Raw genomic sequence first — 18,651 nt, 5'->3', positions numbered from 1 at the left:
GCTCTCTTCCCTTCACACGCCTTAAGTAAGCCAGAACTGCGCCACTGTCCTCCTTAGAATTCCTCAATATATTTAAAACTCAACCTCTCCATTTGGAAGATTTCTAAAAGAGGTTAGGAATTTCAGTTTCTAAGATAAGTGTGCAGATATGAGTTTTTATAAGCAATATACATCATTTTTAGAGACAAAAATCACATAATGTTGGAAAGATTTCCAAACATCTACTTTCAAAAATGCTCTCCATAAGATTCTTTTGAAAACCAAATACTGGCCGGGCGCGGTGGCTCATGCCTGTAATCCCAGCACTTTGGGAGGCTGAGGTGGGTAGATCACCTGAGGTCAGGAGTTCGAGACCAGCCTGGCCAACACAGTGAAACCCCGTCTCTACTAAAAATATAAAAAATTAGCCAGGCATGGTGGCAGGCACCTGCAATCCCAGCTACTCAGGAGGCTGAGGCAGGAGAATTGCTTGAACCCAGGAGGTAGGGGTTGCAGTGAGCCGAGATAGCGCCACTGCACTCCAGCCTGGGCAACAAGAGCAAAACTCTGTCTCAAAAAAAAAAAAAAAAAAAACAAACAAAAAAAACAAAACCAAATACTTTCCCACTCGTTAAAACATCACCTTTGTTTTGAAGAAACAGATTGAGTCTGTTTGTTTTTGTGAAACTTTCTCCTGGGTATCATCCTAATGACAGCTACATGTCATCACAGATGAGAAAATGTAGAATACTCCTTATAAAAGAAAATATAGTAACCCATTTTCAAGCTTGACAGTTCTTTTGAATGCTTTACCACTGATGATTTGTGATCTCTGTGTGGTACAAGATTTTCAAGGTCACTCCTTGCTGTGGTCTGGATATATATACGTCCCCACCAAACTCATGTTGAAATGTGATCTCATTGTGGTAGTGTTAGGGGTTGGGGCCTAATGGGAGGAGTTCAGGTCATGAGGGCTCTGTCCTCTTGGGTGGCTTGGTGCTGTTCTCATGGCAGTGAGTTCTTGCTCTGGCAAGACTGGATTAGTTCTCTCAGGAATTGGTTAGTTCCTGCAAAAGTGGGTTATTATGAAGTCAGAACGCCCACCTGGTTTTGCCTCTCTTCACGTGTCCATTTACCCATTGATCTTCTCTGCCATATTATGATGCCGCCTGAAACCTCTCACCAGAAGCTAGAGCCATGTGCTTGAACTTCCCAGCCTGCAGAACCATGAACTAAATCAACCTTTTTTAAAAATAAATTACCCAGTCTTAGGTATTCTGTTATCATGATGCAAAACAGACGAAGACATCCCTCATCACAAAACTCTGAAAAGATTCTGCGAAAGGCCTTGTTTTTTCACCAAATTTAGCCTTGTGAATGGCATCCAACAGCCTATCCAAGCCACCATATATGCCTGTGGTAGACTGCATAATGGTCACAGATAAGCAACATCCCTCCTTAGGGTCCAGTCTCCCCTGCCGCATGTATGCTTAGCTTGGCTATGTGATTTATTTGGCCAAAAAACGGTGAATGGCAGTGATGTTTGCCACTTCTGGCCAAAAGCTTTTGGAGCTAGTCTGCAATGCACCAATCTCTTTTTGTCTCTCTGCTACTGCAACTGGCAATGCTCCAGATTGAGGCTGCTTCATCAGATGGGACATACTTACGCTAAATATTTGGGACATTCTCATCCTAAAAATTTTTTTACTGTTTATCTGAAATTCAAATTTAACTTTGCATCCTGTTCTCTGGCTAACCCAGTTGTGAGCCACTGAGACTTCAGGATCATTTGTTTTGTCAGCAGAACCCAATCTTATCTGACTAGCTCACCATGGCCCAAGGAAGGGCACCTGTGTCAATCTGTATATTATATATTGGTAAAGCTTAATTTTGCCCTTACTTTTCATATTAAAAAAGAAAGTTAGTCTTCCTGCACCTCAGGGGACTGTCTTTGGAGACCACTGTCCAAAGGTGTAGTCTACAGGGCAAGGTTGTCAGAAACTTAACAATTGCACTAAAAATGTAGACTAATCAGCACTACCCCAGAGATACTAGATTCTGGAGGTGGCTGGAGGATCTGTTTGCTTAACAAGTTCCTCAGGTGATTATGAGATAACTTCAAATTCCACTGGCCTATGTCTACTATTTGACTTTTTAGAAAGCTAAGTAAGTAGGAGAGCTGGGTACTAGTCCTAACTTTGTATGATGTTCAACAAGTCAATCCTATTCTCCTTTCTGGACTGCATTGCTCTGCAGCAAGAGATTGGCTCAGACAACCTCAAATCTTTCTTTCAGCTCTAAAAGTCCAGGATCAGGAGCCAGAAATTCAGAACCTTCTAAGGTCCAGAAAGTAAACAAATGAAGCTGGTTAGGGGTAAGACATTAGGTTGTGGAAGGGCCCAGGGCAAACTGAAAAGCATATTCCCCAAATGGTCCCCGTGTTTAGAAGGTTTTCAAGTTTGTCATGCTCTGCCAGTGGGGCTAGATAAGAACCATGAGTACCCTGGGCACTTGTACTTTTGGCAGGAGCCCCAACCACATTTGCCTTACTTACAATTGTCTTGCTGTAAAAGTTTTGGAAACTATACAAGTAACTACATGAATTTACAAATGACTGAGATTTCTCAGAAATCACTGCATGCTGGGAGGATTTTTGCTAACTGAGAAAGTCTAATCTACAAATTGTGTTAGAAGGGAACAAACTGAATGTCAATACTAACTTTAATAATTAATGACATTGACATTGCAGTATTTTGGAGCTACTTCATTAAACATTTTTAGCTTTGATTTTGCAGATTAAAAAAATATTTTGGAGCCAACAACATTGTTTTTATGTCTCAAACATTTTGATGAGCATTTTTAAAGCCTGTCAACCCCAGTCATTTTCCCTCCGTTGCCTAAGGGCTGAAACAGTTCTGTCGCCAGTGCTGTGCCTGGTGTCAGTGATCAGACGGGACACCAGCCTTTGAGGAGCTCACAGTCGGGGAGGGAGGCAGATACAAACAGGTAATTTTTCTATAATGTGACAAGTGCAGGATAAAGCAATACAAGCAACTGGAACAAAGGAAGGAACCCTGAGGGGTAAGGAGGCGGAGGTGTCAGGAGAGAAGTCAGGTGAGGAAGGAAAAGGTATTTTAGGCAGAGGAAAGTACCAGCAAACGTGGAGCTATGGAACAAGTAGCTGAAGCAGCAGACAAGCACGCTGCTCATTCATTCAAGAAACACTCTTAATAGCTAGAGCATCAGGCACTGAAGAGGCACGTAAACACGTGAGAGCCATGGGTAGTTACAAGAGCCAGGATAACTCCACAGACAAGGCAGAGCAGGCCACGGATGATGGCGTACATCCCAAGTGGGGGCCCTGGGACAGGAGGACAGAGATGGAGGAAACAGGTAGACACTGGTACAATATAAAAATGAAAATCAATTCGTGTCTGAAAACTTGAAATTCTATGAGTAATGACTTATCCTCCACGTTTTCCCACAAAATATTTCAACCTCCTATATCTCCTATATTAAAAAGTGACAATAACTTTTTAAAAAACACTACACCATGTAAAAGTGGGTTTTTTTTCCCCACTTTAAAAAAAAATTTTCCTGACCACTATGAGCTCCAGCAGCATGTAAAAGTGTTTGACTAGGGAAAAAGAAAAAATTAATAAGCCCTTAGAGCAAGAGGCATATACAAATTTTATGTAACCCAGATGTGCCCAATTGCTCCAGCCCCCAGGGATCATGCTCCTTTACTAACTAAATTACAGTACTGTAATCCTGGTCCTGTGTGTGGCTGCTGGAGACCCAGCCCCGACTCAGGCTTTCCTCCACAGTCAGTCCCAAGGTCCCTGGTCACCCTTAGAGCTCCCATTATCCTCTGTGTGCTACCAACCTCTTTTTCTGTGCTGACTTCCTGGTTCTGTTTCATTCTTTGTCTTTTCACGAGCTATTTCCAGCACATTTTCCCACTAAGCATCATCAACATGTGTCTAGGCACTCACTTGTCAAGATGCATGCCAAATATTTGAATCCTGAGAAAAGAATCACTGCTATTTCTTTCTTACAAAGATAGAATTACACAATAAAACAACTGAATTTAAAGATTATCACAAGCTGAATTATGTATGTGTGTAAAAGCTTAACAAAATTACATATTATAATAATCAGAAATAAAAATAGGAAAAGAAAATATTAAAGAATAAATTTTAAATCACTTCATTTTACGGCTCAGAGATCTGTTTTTGTGGACACAGAGACAGAAATGGAGACGTTTTTAAAATTAAGATCATATTGCACATTGGCTTTTTTTTTTTTTTTTTTTTGAGACGGAGTCTCGCTCTGTTGCCCAGGCTGGAGTGCAGTGGCTCGATGTCGGCTCACTGCCAGCTCCGCCTCCTGGGTTCACGCCATTCTCTCGCCTCAGGCTCCCGAGTAGCTGGGACTACAGGTGCCCACCACCACACCCGGCTAATTTTGTTTTTGTATTTTTAGTAGAGACCGGGTTTCACCGTGTTAGCCATCTCCTGCTCGTGATCTCCTGACCTCGTGATCCACCCGCCTCGGCCTCCCAAAGTGCTGGGATTACAGGCGTGAGCCACTGCGCTAGGCCGCACATTGGCTTTGTAAAATTTCACTTATCACTTAACATTATATGATATGCAATTTAAATGGTCTTAAATATTCTTGAAAAACAAGCTTATGGTTGCACAGGGTTTATTATGTACCAAAACCAGATTTGACTATCCTCCTCCTAGTGTTAGATATTATGTTCAACTTTTCACCATAAAAAACAATGCATAACTTGCAAAAACCAAAAAAGAATTATTGGCTGCAACATTCAAACAAAATGATAAAAAACAAAATCAATACATGTTGAAGTAAATGTCTACAAAATACACTATTATATCAAATTCACTGTTAAATTTAATTCATTATTATTTTTTTAAGACGGAGACTCACTATCGCCCAGGCTGGAGTGCAGTGTTGCCATCACAGCTCGACTGCAACCTCTGCCTCCCAGGTTCAAGCGATTCTCTTGCCTCAGCCTCTCTAGTAGCTGGGATTACAGGCGCCCACCACCACACCTGGCTAATTTTTGTATTTTTAGTAGAGATGGGGGTTTCACCCTGTTGGTCAGGCTGGTCTCGACCTCCTGACCTCGGGCGATCTGCCCACCTCGGCCTCCCAAAGTGCAGGGATTACAGGTGTGAGCCACCACGCCCGGCCTGTTAAATTTAATTCATAAAATTGTTTTGTTACATTTGAAAGCAATTTGTGAGTTGAATGCTTGCTCATCAGGAGCATTCCTGAAAACGGACAGGACAGTGAGTTATCAGAGCCAAACGTGAACTACAAATTGAGACAGCCAAACTGCAAGAGCCAAGTTAATTTTAAAAAACACTTTCTGTATCTTACGGCACAACTAAACACTTTTACTACAAAACATGTATTGTATAACGGATGTGGCTGCGTTTGACAGTTTGAGATGACATTGAGGAGTGGGAAAAAGAGAGCCTGGACCTTCAAAGCTCGCAAACGGCCCGGGCTATTTCTCCACCTCCTCGCTACTCAAAGCGCTGGCATCGTTTCCTGGGAGCCTGTGAGAAATGCCGAGTCTCAGGCCCGTCCAGCGCGCCCGAATGGAAACCTAGGCGTTACGAGGCCCCAGGTGCAGCGTCTCACGGGTCCTGCACCACCTGGGACGCCCCGCAAGCAGCGGGCATGCTGGGCCCCCAGGAGCCTCCGAAAGCCACCCATTCCCTAAACGGGGAGGGCCTCGTTCGCGCGTCCCAGCGCCCTCCCCGGAAGCCCCGCCGCTCCCACACCCAGGATGGGGCCACATGGGCACTAAGAGGCGGGCAGGAGCGCCCAGTCTTGAGATGGCTGGCTCGCCTTTTCAGTCCGGGCCCTCGGGGTGCCCGTGTGAAAAGAGGTGACACTGAAGCCTGGGGAGGAAGTGCTAACCTCTCACTAATTCACGTAACGGGAGCCGCCGGTAGCGCTGACGGCTGCACCTCCCCTCCCACGCGGAGACTACCTGCAGGATCGGACGACCCCCAGAACTGTTTGCCTACAAAGACATGCAGGAGGCGGAGCCTGAACGCCAGATACTGTGAGCGGCGTGCAGAGGGCGGAGCCTAGGAGTCAGATACCGCGAGAAGTAGTCTCCCGAAGAGGTTCGGACGAGCGCAGGCGCACTACAATTCCCGCCCTGGCCGCGAAGGTGGCACTCGCAGCGGGAGGCGGGGCCGGGCCTATGGGACAAAGATCGCGAGATTTAATGGCGAGTCACAGCTACTTCTTCCTGGCAAAGACCGGAAGTGCGGTCCGCGGAGCGTCTCTGGCGCTTGCCCTGTTTGGGGCCCGGGTTGCTGTTGCTGCTCCTCCGCTCCTCCTTCGTATCGCCTGCCCTGGATCGAAGTGATGGGGGATGCCAAGGAGGCCGGAGCCGAGGGTCCGCCGGCCGGGGCCGCCGCTCGAGGAGGGCTCAGCCTCCTGTCCCAGGGAGAATCCGAGGAATCTTCTGCACAGGTGAGTCCTCCGCGGAGGGGGACCTGCCAGGGATGCGGGAGCCGAGGACCCGCTCCACCGGGGAGGGATGCCACGGTTCCCGGCAGATTCTGGAGGCTTCTCCATGTTTCCCTGACACCCCCAAAACAGCGAATGGAAGTCCATGTTCCATTCGGCAGGTATTCGTATTAAAAGCAGTTCTGCTAGCTGACAGGTGAGTTAGATACGATCTCTGCTCTCAAGGAGGGTACATGTAAATATGTCGTTCCAAAACGTGGCACAGTTGTGCAAAGCAGGAGTGAAGAAACGGTGCCAGGTAGTGACTCGCCGAGAATGAGACCGAACTAATTCACAAAAGGTGTAAAATGTTTGCCATGCAGAAAAGGGACTGCGTGAAAGGTTAGAATATTGAACCCAGACACCGAACTTGCTTTGGGAGTGTGCAAGTGCAGGCTGTGAGGAACGAACCCCCAATGCCTTGCTATGAAGTTAGAGACTCAAGAGTATTTGAACCATGCATGCATGCATGAACCGATGCATCCATTACTAAATATTTGCATTAAAACAGAAAGCCCAAATGTTCTACCAGACTATTTTATGAATGATGTGTTATTAAAATTAAAATACATCTTTGGCCGGGCGCGGTGGCTCACGCCTGTAATCCTAGCACTTTGGGAGGCCGAGGTGGGTGGATCACCTGAGGTCGGGAAGTTCGAGACCAACCTGGCCAACATGGCAAAACCCCGTCTCTACTATGAATACAAAAATTAGCCGGACGTGGTAGTGCACGCCTGTAATTCCAGCTACTAGGGAGGCTGAGGCAGGAGAATGGCTTGAACCCCAGAAGCCGAGGTTGCAGTGAGCCATGATTGCTCCACTGCACTCCAGCCTGGGCAACAAAGCGAGACTACATCTCAAAAAAAAAAAAAGAAGAATCAAAATACATCTTTAATACTGAAAATAGACTTTACTAAAGTTTGCATTTAGTTAACATGATACCATTGAGTCTCCTTGGTTTCTGCTTCTCCACTTTATATGAATAAATTTTAAAAGGTAGAGTGGGTGGTCCATTTTCTAGCTGATAACCATAACCATCATACTCCTTGATTCATCTTTTTTCTTTGAAATGGTGTAAAAGAACTAAGTAAATGTTACCATTTATGCTCAAATTTGTTAAGTGCTGTTAGTAACGTGGCATACATTCCTTGTGAAGCCTGGTGTGACAGGTTCTCGTTTTCTTTTTATAAAGGTGAGATTTTTCGTTCCTAGTAATTTTCATTAAAGTTTCACCCAATATGTTAATTAGGGATCAGCTTTATTTCTTGGAGGCAATGAAGTGAAGAGCCGAGCTGTGGTGAAATACTCTTCTGCCCCTCCTCGAACAGCATTTGCACGCCTTGAAGAGAAAACAGACTTGAAACTCCCACCTGCCAACTGGTTACGAGAGAGTGCCAAACTAGGGCCAGCAGGAACTACCATTCTTGGCAACAGCAAGAAAAGCAAGCCATTTTCAAGGTAAATATTAATCAGTGGCATTATTACCTGCCCCTCCACCTTCACTTAAAACTCTTATTTGCTTTTAAATTCAGTTTGTAATGCCCGTTAACTTGTCGAGATTTCTCTTCAGAGAAAGATCACATTTGATTTTCAAAGGCTTTTTATTCTGATAATAGATGATGTTACAACATGAAGATGTACATACAATATCAATTGCATATGCTTCTTTCAAGTCTACATCATGTTATTAGCAAAGATGAGTTTTGACTGCCAAAGTTCAATCAGCCCTTTTATTTTAGCCAATTTGCATACCTTTTGACTATGTGAATACAAAGGATCAGCTTGGTGCATGAGGAGGAAAACCTTGAACATTGCTTCATCTTTCCTGTGGAGTTTTTCATTAAATGGTGGCAGGTTGATCTGGAAAAGCCAGATTTAAAAACCCACCATGTTGGGTGACCTACACCTTGACTTTGACACCAGAACTGATGGTATTCAAAGTTGAGAGAGTAGCCTGAGGTCCTATAGAGAAAAATGTATTGACGTCCATATTGTAGGCCATTTAATGTGTGGGGTTCTCTTTTCTTCTTCCCCCTTCTCAGCAACTCAATCTAAAATATTTCCATGTAACTTGTAGCAAGAGGCACAAATACACTAATACTTTATGAGCTGGTGGTTTGGAAATTATCCTAAAGCCTCAGAAAATAAAAGTTATATTTGCAAAAATGCTGTTTGTTTGTAGCATCATTTATAGGAGCAAAAAGTTGGGAATAACCCAAATATCATTTTTTCAAAGAATGGCTTAGTCAATTATGATTTGTCAACATAATTAAATGTTGTGAGGAAATTTGAATAATTATATTGACTCTATACAAATGCTGTGGCAAGTATTTCATATGCTTATTTAACTCTCACAACAACTCTTTGAGATAGGCGCTGTTAATTATATTGCACCTGAGAAAACGGAAGCTGAGAAGGGCTAAATAATTTGGCTCAAGCATACAGTAAATCACAAAGCATGCTTTGCCGTTAGGCAGTCCTTGGTAAGTGTCCTGACTTTGCCATTTAGTAGTTGGCATATGGTAATGTCGGGTACCTTTCAGGCTTGTAGACTATAGATGTGCTTCAGGTGGTACGTGGCATCAGTTGGCTGCTCAATTAACATTTTTTTAAATTTCCTTTTGTGGCTGAATTGGTGTCAGGTGCATTTTTTTCACGTATCTTTTTTAAGAGGTATTGTATATCACTAGAAACACAATCTCAGAAAGTAAAATCCTGATAAATGTTTCTGTTTCTGTTTTTTCTTATCTCTCCACCTAAAAAGAATAAAGTTTTGAACTGACTGTTTTCCCTTGGAGACTTTGGGTTTTGTGATTACAAAAATAAAAAATAATTGTTTTTATTCTAAATATTTCCTACTGGATGCTTCTAATGATTGTTACCGTGTTTTATCAAATCTAAGATGCCATTGACTTTAAGACACACCATTATTTTAGTACCACTAAGAAGAAAAAACCTGCCAACTGTGATGGTGATACACATCCTGGTTTCAGAGTTGTTAAAATGTGGAAAATGTGTATCCTAGAAGCAATGAGCTACAGAATTGTTATTAAGCTCTACTTGCATGATAATGAGCATGACTTTATAACCTGTGTCCTTTTTTCTCTTTGGTAGCTTTGGCATGGCATATGACTTTATTGATTCAGTGGGAAATGATGTGGATGTAGTCTCTGATTCTGAAGTAAGTGTTATTTGTCGCTTAATGTAATTTTGGGGGTGTTTTGTGATAGGTGTTTTATATCGTCCTGTGTTTTGCATGATATAAGTGTGCAAGTCTTGAGAAATTAGTGATGAAATAAGATAAAACTTATCTGATTATTGAATATATTTTTTGTTATTAAAGTATCATTGTTTACCACATTTTTATTTAAAGAGGAAGTAATAATCAATCCCCAAACACTGGCAGTGGTAATAATATACTGATGGTTATATTTTAATGATAGTAATTGAAACTGATTATAGCGTTTGGGATTATTCTGTATATGTTACCAGTTGAGTTACAAATGATATTTCTAGTAAAATCTGTTGATCTTTAATGGCTTTGATCTGATATGCTAAAAGCCTGGGTCAGCATGACAGTGTGACGTATACATCCTTAACTTTAAGAAATCCTATCATGTAAAAATAAATGTTTGACCGTCACTAACAGTGTGACTGATAAAGTGTACGTGATTCTGGTTTGAAAGCTCCGTCCTCTGTATGTTTGCATGTAGCTGTTTGTTTAAAGTTCTGTTTGTATAACCTTAAGGAAATAAGGTTTATTATGCTTTAAAATGAATGAAGCTAAAATTTAAAAGATGCCAAATCACACTAAAACAGTCTTTCTAAACTATTTTTTCTCTTAATTTTTTAAGAACATAAAAAAACTCCTGAAAATTCCCTACAGCAAGTCGCACGTGAGCATGGCAGTGCACCGCATAGGAAGGACTCTCTTACTAGATGAGCTAGATATTCAAGAACTCTTTATGAGGTCGTCTCAGGTAATGCTTTTGTGAAAAAATCCAACAAAACATTAACAGCTTAAGAGCACTAGAAATAGGATTTTGTTTCAGAGAATGGCCAAAGTGGAAATGTAGTTGAGTACTTCAACAATCGAGAAATTGAAAGTTTCACTGAAGACAGAAAAGCTTGAATGAAGAAAAAAGAAGAGAATGAGAATGGTGAAGAAAATTATTTTATTGATTCCCACAGCCAGATTCTTTCTTACAAGAAAAAAGATGAAGCCAATGAAGAAAGTTGTGAAAAAATCTGTGAAATTTAAGGGACTAGTTTAATATTTTTAAAAATCCTTCAATGTCTCCCTTAAACAGATTCTCATGAAACATGGCTACTGGAAAATGTGAAAAATATTAGAAGCTGTTCCTATGAATAAATACAGTCATGTGCCCATAATGACGTTTCAGTCAGCGATGGACTGCATAAACCGGTGGTCCCATAAGATTGTAATATACTGTATTTTTACTGTATTTTCAATGGTTAGATACACAAATACTTCAGTACAGTCACATGTACAGATTTGTAGCCTGGGAGCAATAGGCTATACCATATGACCTAGGTACGGAGTACGCTGTACCATCCAGGTTTCTATAAGTAACACTGTGATGTTCACACCAGGACAAAACCACCTAATGATGCGCTTCTCAGAATATATCCCCATTGTTAAATGACACATGGCTGTAGTTATTAGAATTAATTGATGCTCTTTAGCCTAGATTCTCAAATTGTATGTTGGTAAGGACTTTTTTTCCCACATGTTGAGAATGGATACTTTTGAAAAACATAATAACATTGTTGCAGTTTCTCAAGGACTACCCTCTATATCTGTACTTTTCTTGGGCTGGCAAGAAATAGTTCATGGTCAGTCTTTAAAGAATATTACTACAGTGCTTTGATAAAGAAAATTAAGTTACAGCGATTTAAATGACATTTAAAATAAGTGTTTTTTTTCCTTTGAAAAGACCACCATTTAGTTCATCATGTGACTATGAGCCTAGGCACTGGGATGTGACAGTGAACATATGACAGGCCTTGCTTCTTAGCAGTTCATTGTCTGGGGTTATAAACACATACACAGATCATTTCAATATAGTGTGCAAAGTGGGACCTACTCCAGCTGCTAAGGAACATGTTATAGAGAAGACTCACCTCTCCAAGCCTGGCTTAGGAGTAGGAGACGGGTTTCCTTTAGGAAACAAAAAACAAAGGTGTTATGAATTGACCCAGAAAGATACGTTTTTAATGAGTATGTGTTTATGAAACTGTATTCAAAAAACAGGAGCCTTTTCTGTAAGCTAGTACTAGGTAACATTGTTTCGACTATGTGTGTTGTATTAATAATATGTATCTCATGTTATCCAGACTGGTGACTGGACATGGTTGAAAGAGTTTTATCAAAGACTAATTGATCAGAAGTGGCAGAGAAAGAAAAAGAGCAAAGAGCACTGGTATCAAAAGGCAATTCTTTCCAAGTTTTTATATTACAGGTACTTGGCTACTTATTTATCTCTAAATAGAAAAAAGGAATTCTGATCTAAAATTTAGTGTGAAGCTTATACAAGTAATAATTTAAGTTTTGCCCCTGTGATACTGTTAACATTTGTTTCATATTTCTTTTTTACAAGATGTATGCTTAATTACAGATTGTAGTTTTTATAAACGGGTAGACTGTTGCATAAAGTTAACTTTAGTAACAGAGATCCTTTTTTATTTCTGATTTGGCCAGTATCAATGGTGATGGAGCCGCTCAGCCTGTCTCATCCACCACAGAACAGCAGGAATCGTCTAGTTCAGATCAGACAAATGATTCGGAAGGGGCTTCATGGCCCGCTCCCTTCGAAATGCCTTCTTCAGTTTCTGAAGATCCCAGTGCTTCCAGTCAGGTTAGTACTTAAATGCTAATTCTAGAAACTCCCATAGGAAGACAAAGCCTTTTTTAACATCTCATTTAAAAAAAAAAAAAAGATGAACAGGACCAAGAAATATTCTGTCAGCTTATGGAATGGGGGGAAAAAAGGCTTCTATCAATTTATGGAATGGGAGAAATACTTTTTAGTTTTTCACAATAGAATTTACAAGAGCTATTATAAGTGGGTAGATCAGGTTTTTTTTATTAAATCGAAATATTTTATAATAGTTGATATGTTTATTAATACTGATTATCTCCTTAAAGTGATGAGTATTATATAGAGATATAGTGTATTTTAACTATAAATACTATAGTTAGTTATTTTTAACTATAAATACTATTTTAACTATAAATACCTGTTAATATTTGATAGACATTTCCTATCAAATATTGAGACTCAGAGGCCCATTTGTAATTTAAGTTCTAACCTTTTTACCATAACTTTTAGTCAGATTGTTAGGCCTAAAATATCCCTTTAAGATTTTCCGGATAAAATTCCTGAAACTTAGTCCACATTCATGTTATAAAACTTTTAGAAAAGAGAATGGACTAGGTTGTGCATTTTATCTCTTACATCCTTGTTTCTTCTTAATGCTTGTTTATTTTTGTACTTACTGTATCTATCAAAGAATAAAATAAAACTATAGATATAAATTGTGACATGTCTATTTTCAGGAAAATAGATTGGTAAATAGATCATAAGATCTGTGACTTGATAAATTACGTCTTCCCTCTTGCTCTGTGTTCCCACATATTGAGCACTATTCAACCACATTGTTTCAATCTTCACAAGTTACAGGGAGCAGATACATTTAACTCGATTTCAGTAGGTTTAAAATAGAGAAAGCATCTCATAAAACCCCATAATGAATTTAAATTTTTTTCAAAAGTGAGAAAAATGTAAGGAAAAGGAAGTAATTAATATGCAAGTCACATAGTGGTAACAACCGAAGTAGGGAAGTTGTATGATTCAGAAGGGAGAAAAGACTACATAATACAAATACTGCCCTCCTATTACCCATGTCACCCATCTCCCAGTGTTATCCTGTCTTCACCTTGTTTAGGAATTACCGTGAAAACTCTTGGAGACTTGGGAATCTGTAGACTTGCGTGTGGAGGAAGCAAACTGGCATTTATTGATGTGTATGTTTGTACAAGTTTTTTTTTTTCATTCTTGGAGCTGCATATTGTACAAATAAGTAAACTAAAGCTCATCAAAAGATGTTTCACATGGTCATACAGCTGGCGGAACTCTCAGGCTAGGGCTTAAACCCAGATCTTTCTGCCTGCAGAGGCTTGTTCCCCCAGCAGTACTCCACTGTGTCCGTGTACTCCACACACAGCAAGGCCCTACTAACAGTCAGATCGTCGTAGTAGTGGTGTACCCCTAGGCACAGCTAGCCTGCCTTAAGAGTCTCTTACGGAGTACTTTTCTTATATTGCCTAAATTTCAGCTTTAGAGATTTGTTTATATTTGCAAGCTATCTCTGCACAAATTCTTGTTCCAAAAACTAAAACTGCTGGCTTGAGGCCTTTGTTAAGCAGTTATAGAGGTTAAATAGGTGACTGTGGGATGGTCTTAGAGCCAGACATTATTGAGAACATTGTAACCTAGAGCTCATACTCTGACTAAAGCAACTGCCTGGCAAACTGTGTTTTGAGAATCGGTTCATGAGTTGATAACTTATCTGCATAAACAAATAATAAAATAAAACAGAGTTTAAAGTTCTCTTAGGACTCCTGAGGGAGAGGACAAGGCACAATAGAAGTGCTAGAGAGCCACCTGTGCTTGTAGTCACACACGCTTCCCAGGCAGGTGCCAAGCCTACTGGCACACACAGATGACAAGTAAGACAGATGTTTGTGGAATAAGTAACACACGCATGCCTGTCTTGGGTTCTGTTGAGGCAATGACATTAAAAGCTTAAAGTAGTATTTCTTAATGGCAGTACTACTTTCCTAATGATTGGAAAATTGAGTGGTAGGCTGAGTTTACCCAGTGTCAAAGGGTCCAAGTGTATTCCAAAATGTATTCCAGGCCGGGCGCAGTGGCTTACGCCTGTAATCCCAGCACTTTGGGAGGCCGAGGTGGGTGGATCACTTGAGGCCAGGAGTTAGAGACCAGCCTGGCCAACATGGCAAAACCCCATCTCTATTTAAAAAAAAAAAAAAAATTAGCCGGACATGGTGGCCCACGCCTGTAATCCCAGCTACTCGGGAGGCTGAGGTAGGAGAATTGCTTGAACCCGGGAGGCGGAGGTTGCAGTGAGCTGAGATCGTGTCACTGCACTCTGGCCTGGGCAACTCTGTCTTAAAAAAAAAAAAAAAGTATTCCAGAGAATATCTTAAGAACAAAAAGTGTTCTGAGATTAAATACATTTGGGAAACATTGGTTTTTACAAAGGTAAAGTAGATTTTTCTATTGCAGGATTGCTTATTATATATTTATTGTTTTAATATCAGTAAATATTGTTACTCCACAGAAGTGAGTACATGGTAAACATCATCTTTCAAACCTGACTCTGGAAAATTTTCATTCAGTTTCCCAGGAACTAGTGTTCTGTGAAACACTCATCAGGAAATGCTAAACTGGAGACTGTTAAGATAATGAGTATCTCAAACTGTGGCTAAGTAAGATTTCTTAGGGTTTCTTTTTTTTAAGAGACAGAGTCTCACTGTGTTGTCCAGGCTGAATTCGAACTCCTGGGCTCAAGCAGTCCTCCCCTGTCGACCTCCCAGATAGCTTGGACTACAAGCACATGCCATCGTGCCTGGCCAGTTTCTCAGGAATTTTTAAATTCAATATAGATGGAGTAGGCTGAAAGAGCAGTGGTAATCAGATGCACCAAAAAAGAGAAAAATGAAAAGCTTTGAAAGTTTAGAATAATCTTTAATCTATCTCACTTGAGTAAGATCTAAATGTGATTCGCTTCTTATGGTAGCTATGATTATTAGCCAAAGCAAGCCACCCAATGAGGAGTGTTATTATTTGTAGTGGCCTAATTCACAATGGTAGATTTGAAGTGTGTGCTTTGAATGTTTAGGTGATACTCTCAAAAGTGGGTCAATTTTAAGAAATGTTGACAGCAGAATCACTCCTTATCCTTGCACTTTTCACAGGGAAGTGAGCCTCTTCAACCCTCATACATAGTGGGGCATGTGGCCTCAGCCCCCAAAGAACAAAACCTGATTACTTTATTCAATGACGGGGAGCACAGTCAGGTATGCTTTCCATGGTGTCCAAGGTGACAGCAAATCCCCAGTCTACTTCGTCATTTCAAAACTAGTCTAAGTCGAAATTGATAGGGAAAAAATCCACTTGATCCTGAAATTGCCTTCTAAGCATCTTTGTGATCTTAGCTCTGGGGCCTGACTTTGTCTTCTTTGTCTCTTCCTTTTTCTAGTCTTTTTATGGATCATGGGGGGAAATTACAGATTGACTGTTTATTATAATCCTCCCTGTTTTAAATCACAGGGTCTTAAAAATGATTTTGTTCGGAATATTCTATGGACATTTGAAGATATCCATATGTTGGTCGGCTCCAACATGCCCATATTTGGAGGAGGCAGATACCCAGCAGTCAGCTTACGTCTCAGGTAAACCAACATCGTACCCCTCCTCAAGCTTATGGTATTTAAATTCTTCCTTTAGAATCAGTGTTCCATCAGACTGAGTTTGCAATGAGCCAAGATCGTGCTACTGCACCCCAGCCTAGGTGAAAGAGCAAGACTCGTCTCAAAAAAGAAAGAATCAGTGTTCCATCTATTTGGGCATCTTCCTCTTTCTCTAGGTTTTTTCACCTCCCTCCTTCCCCTGCCAGTTGAAATGGCCACATTAAGGAAGGAGCTACTGTCAGCAGATGCTGAAAGGCAGGCCTATAGCTGAGTCTTCATTCTAGACCTCATTGAATAGAGCCAGAGGTTTGTTGGACTGGCCTAGTCTTAGGTCTGAATCTACAACTTGTGAGAATATTCAAGAGAGTTTATTTAATTAGTTAGAGAGCTTCCTACTAACTACTTGTGAGCATTTTTCTTAATGCTCCACGTGTATTTGTTGACATTAGCCAATGTGAATTCTAACTTAAGCATGGTCTTGTGTGGTATTCAGTCTTTCTTCAAGTTGTGTGTGAGGAGCAGGCAGTAGGCTCACAGTCCTTTCCTATCATATCGTCTTCTATTCTTACTGAAAACTTACCAATGTCAGTTAGAAGTACAAGCAAGCTTTTGGAAAGATGTTAAATATAGCACAACCACTGAGCTGCATGTGCATATCTTATCAGAAAAGAAAGCATAGATGGCATTTTCTATCTAGAGAGGACAGCTTAAAATACTTAAATGGTGAAATAACTTTCAGATGATTCATTAAGGAACATCTTAATTAAACCAAATAACACTAGAAATGTATATTTTTAGGGATAACAACAAACCAATTAATGTGCTAACTGGAATTGACTATTGGTTGGACAACTTGATATGCAATGTACCAGAGCTTGTGATGTGTTTTCATGTAAATGGAATTGTACAGGTAAGATACAGTGTAATTTTTCTGATCTCTTGAATGCAAATTGGTACAGAGAGTTCCTCACCAAAGTCTTTAGGCCCTAAAGTACTAAGGTGCATTTTTGCCAGGGAAGATAGCTGTGAATAAACTGAATTTGAGTATACATTTAAGTTGGTGATAACAGAATTCTAGATGTTATAGAAGTATAATTTTACAGGTAATTTGGAGGAAGTTCATAAATACATGAAAACCTGCATTTGTAGCCATAGAACTCTAATTTTAATGCCAAGCACTCATTAATAATTAACTGAAAGTGTCTGTACAATGGAGGCGTTTCTTCGTTATGCAAATATCTACTCAGTACATGCGAAGTTTTAGGGAAAGATGTTGTAAAAATTGCGTATGGTAGATAGCTTATATAGCAAATTCTTATTGAGCATATTCTGTTTAGAAGACACGTATCCCCATTATAAGTGTTGGGGGAAGCCAGGCTTGTTGGCTTATTCCTGTAATCCCAAGCTACTCAGGAGACTGAGGCAGGAGGATCACTTGAAGCCGAGAGTTCAAGACCAACCTGGGCAACATAGTGAGACCCTAATTGTAGAAAAAAACGCACACACTTAGTTGGGCATGGTGGTACGTGTCTGTAGTCCCAGCTACTTGGGGGGTTGAAGCAGGAGGATCACTTGAGCCCAGGAGTTTGAGGCTGCAGTGAGCTATGATCGTGCCACTGCACTCCAGTATGAGTGACAGAGCAAGACCCTGTCTCAAAAAAGTAAAAAATTGAGAATTTAAACAATAAACAATTGTTGAAGGAAAACAAAGAATAAGCTTGGTTGTTACTCAGAAAGAAATAATCTAATGGGAAATAATATGCAGAGAGAACAGTAGGAGGCAGATAAGAATTAGAAGTGTAATACACAGAAGTCTAGATCATCAGAGAAGGGGGTGAGCACTTCCATTCAGGTCTGGAGGAAAGACTTTGTGGAAGAAGGGACATCTTAACTGAATCCTGAATGACAGCTAGTATCTCAAAAAATAAGAGCTGGATTTTAAAAGTCTAGTGTAAATACATGAAAGGATTGATAATAAATCCAGCTAGGGAACACAGGATTTATGTAGCAGAATAGCTGCAAGAAAGGTTGGAAAAGTCATGGTCAAATGATGGAGATCTTAAATGTTGAGCTAAGGAGTATGGACTTGGTTCAGTTGGTAATCTGGAATCAGAGAAGGCTTTGCATCTAGGAGGGGAAATTTGTTGTGTTAGAATATTAATTTAGAGACAGCATATAGGACAGACAAGGAGGACTTAGAGACAAGAAAACCGGAGGCGTTGTACCATTTTGCAGATAGTATAATGTACTTTCCACTAGAGAGGAACTATTAAGAATCAACAATGGTAAGAATAGATAGCATTTATTGAGTGCTTATTTTATCCAAGCACTTTGCTGAATGCTTTTAAATGCTTTACCTTATTTGATCTTCTTAGCTACCCCACATGCTGTTGTTCCTATTTGATGGAAAGAGAGACTGAGGATCAAGGAGCTCAAGTGAGTTGCCCAGGGTCACCTTAGTAGTGAGTGGCTGTGCCAGTCTTTGTGCCTCTCTCTGGCTGAGGACATGCTTTGAACCATTATATTCCAACCCAGTGATTCTTAACCTGATTGTGCATCAGAATCATTTGTGGTCTCTGAAAAAATGCACT

The 18,651-nt window shown here is 40.5% G+C and overlaps 2 protein-coding genes across 8 annotated transcripts in view; one reads left to right on the top strand and one right to left on the bottom strand.

Annotated features, from left to right (window-relative positions):
• LOC116482193 (uncharacterized) overlaps positions 1–18,651 on the bottom strand; it is a 55,975-nt gene that overhangs the window by 10,254 nt on the left and 27,070 nt on the right. The window contains exon 4 of one of the 6 annotated variants that reach the window (XR_009212675.1): positions 3,866–4,004. The exons of the other annotated variants lie outside the window; for them this stretch is intronic. The gene's annotated coding sequence lies outside the window, so the exon portion shown is untranslated. The remainder of the gene's footprint in view (positions 1–3,865; positions 4,005–18,651) is intronic. 6 annotated transcript variants of the gene reach the window in all.
• The window catches only part of EDRF1 (erythroid differentiation regulatory factor 1), a 49,986-nt gene continuing 37,632 nt past the window's right edge, over positions 6,298–18,651 (top strand). Inside the window, exons 1-9 of one of the 2 annotated variants that reach the window (XM_032175435.2) lie at positions 6,298–6,504; positions 7,790–7,998; positions 9,655–9,721; positions 10,395–10,520; positions 11,899–12,023; positions 12,263–12,419; positions 15,566–15,667; positions 15,921–16,042; positions 16,859–16,970. In XM_032175435.2, coding sequence (XP_032031326.1) covers positions 6,397–6,504; positions 7,790–7,998; positions 9,655–9,721; positions 10,395–10,520; positions 11,899–12,023; positions 12,263–12,419; positions 15,566–15,667; positions 15,921–16,042; positions 16,859–16,970 — 1,128 coding nt within the window. In that variant the 5' untranslated portion in view covers positions 6,298–6,396. The remainder of the gene's footprint in view (positions 6,505–7,789; positions 7,999–9,654; positions 9,722–10,394; positions 10,521–11,898; positions 12,024–12,262; positions 12,420–15,565; positions 15,668–15,920; positions 16,043–16,858; positions 16,971–18,651) is intronic. The other variant, XM_032175447.2, reaches the window with a different exon arrangement.

This window comes from Hylobates moloch, unplaced genomic scaffold, assembly GCF_009828535.3.
Source record: "Hylobates moloch isolate HMO894 unplaced genomic scaffold, HMol_V3 SCAFFOLD_3, whole genome shotgun sequence".
In the NCBI taxonomy this organism is placed as follows: domain Eukaryota; kingdom Metazoa; phylum Chordata; class Mammalia; order Primates; family Hylobatidae; genus Hylobates; species Hylobates moloch.
Note: the sequence above shows the minus strand (reverse complement) of the source record. Positions and strands in the feature narration are given on the sequence as shown.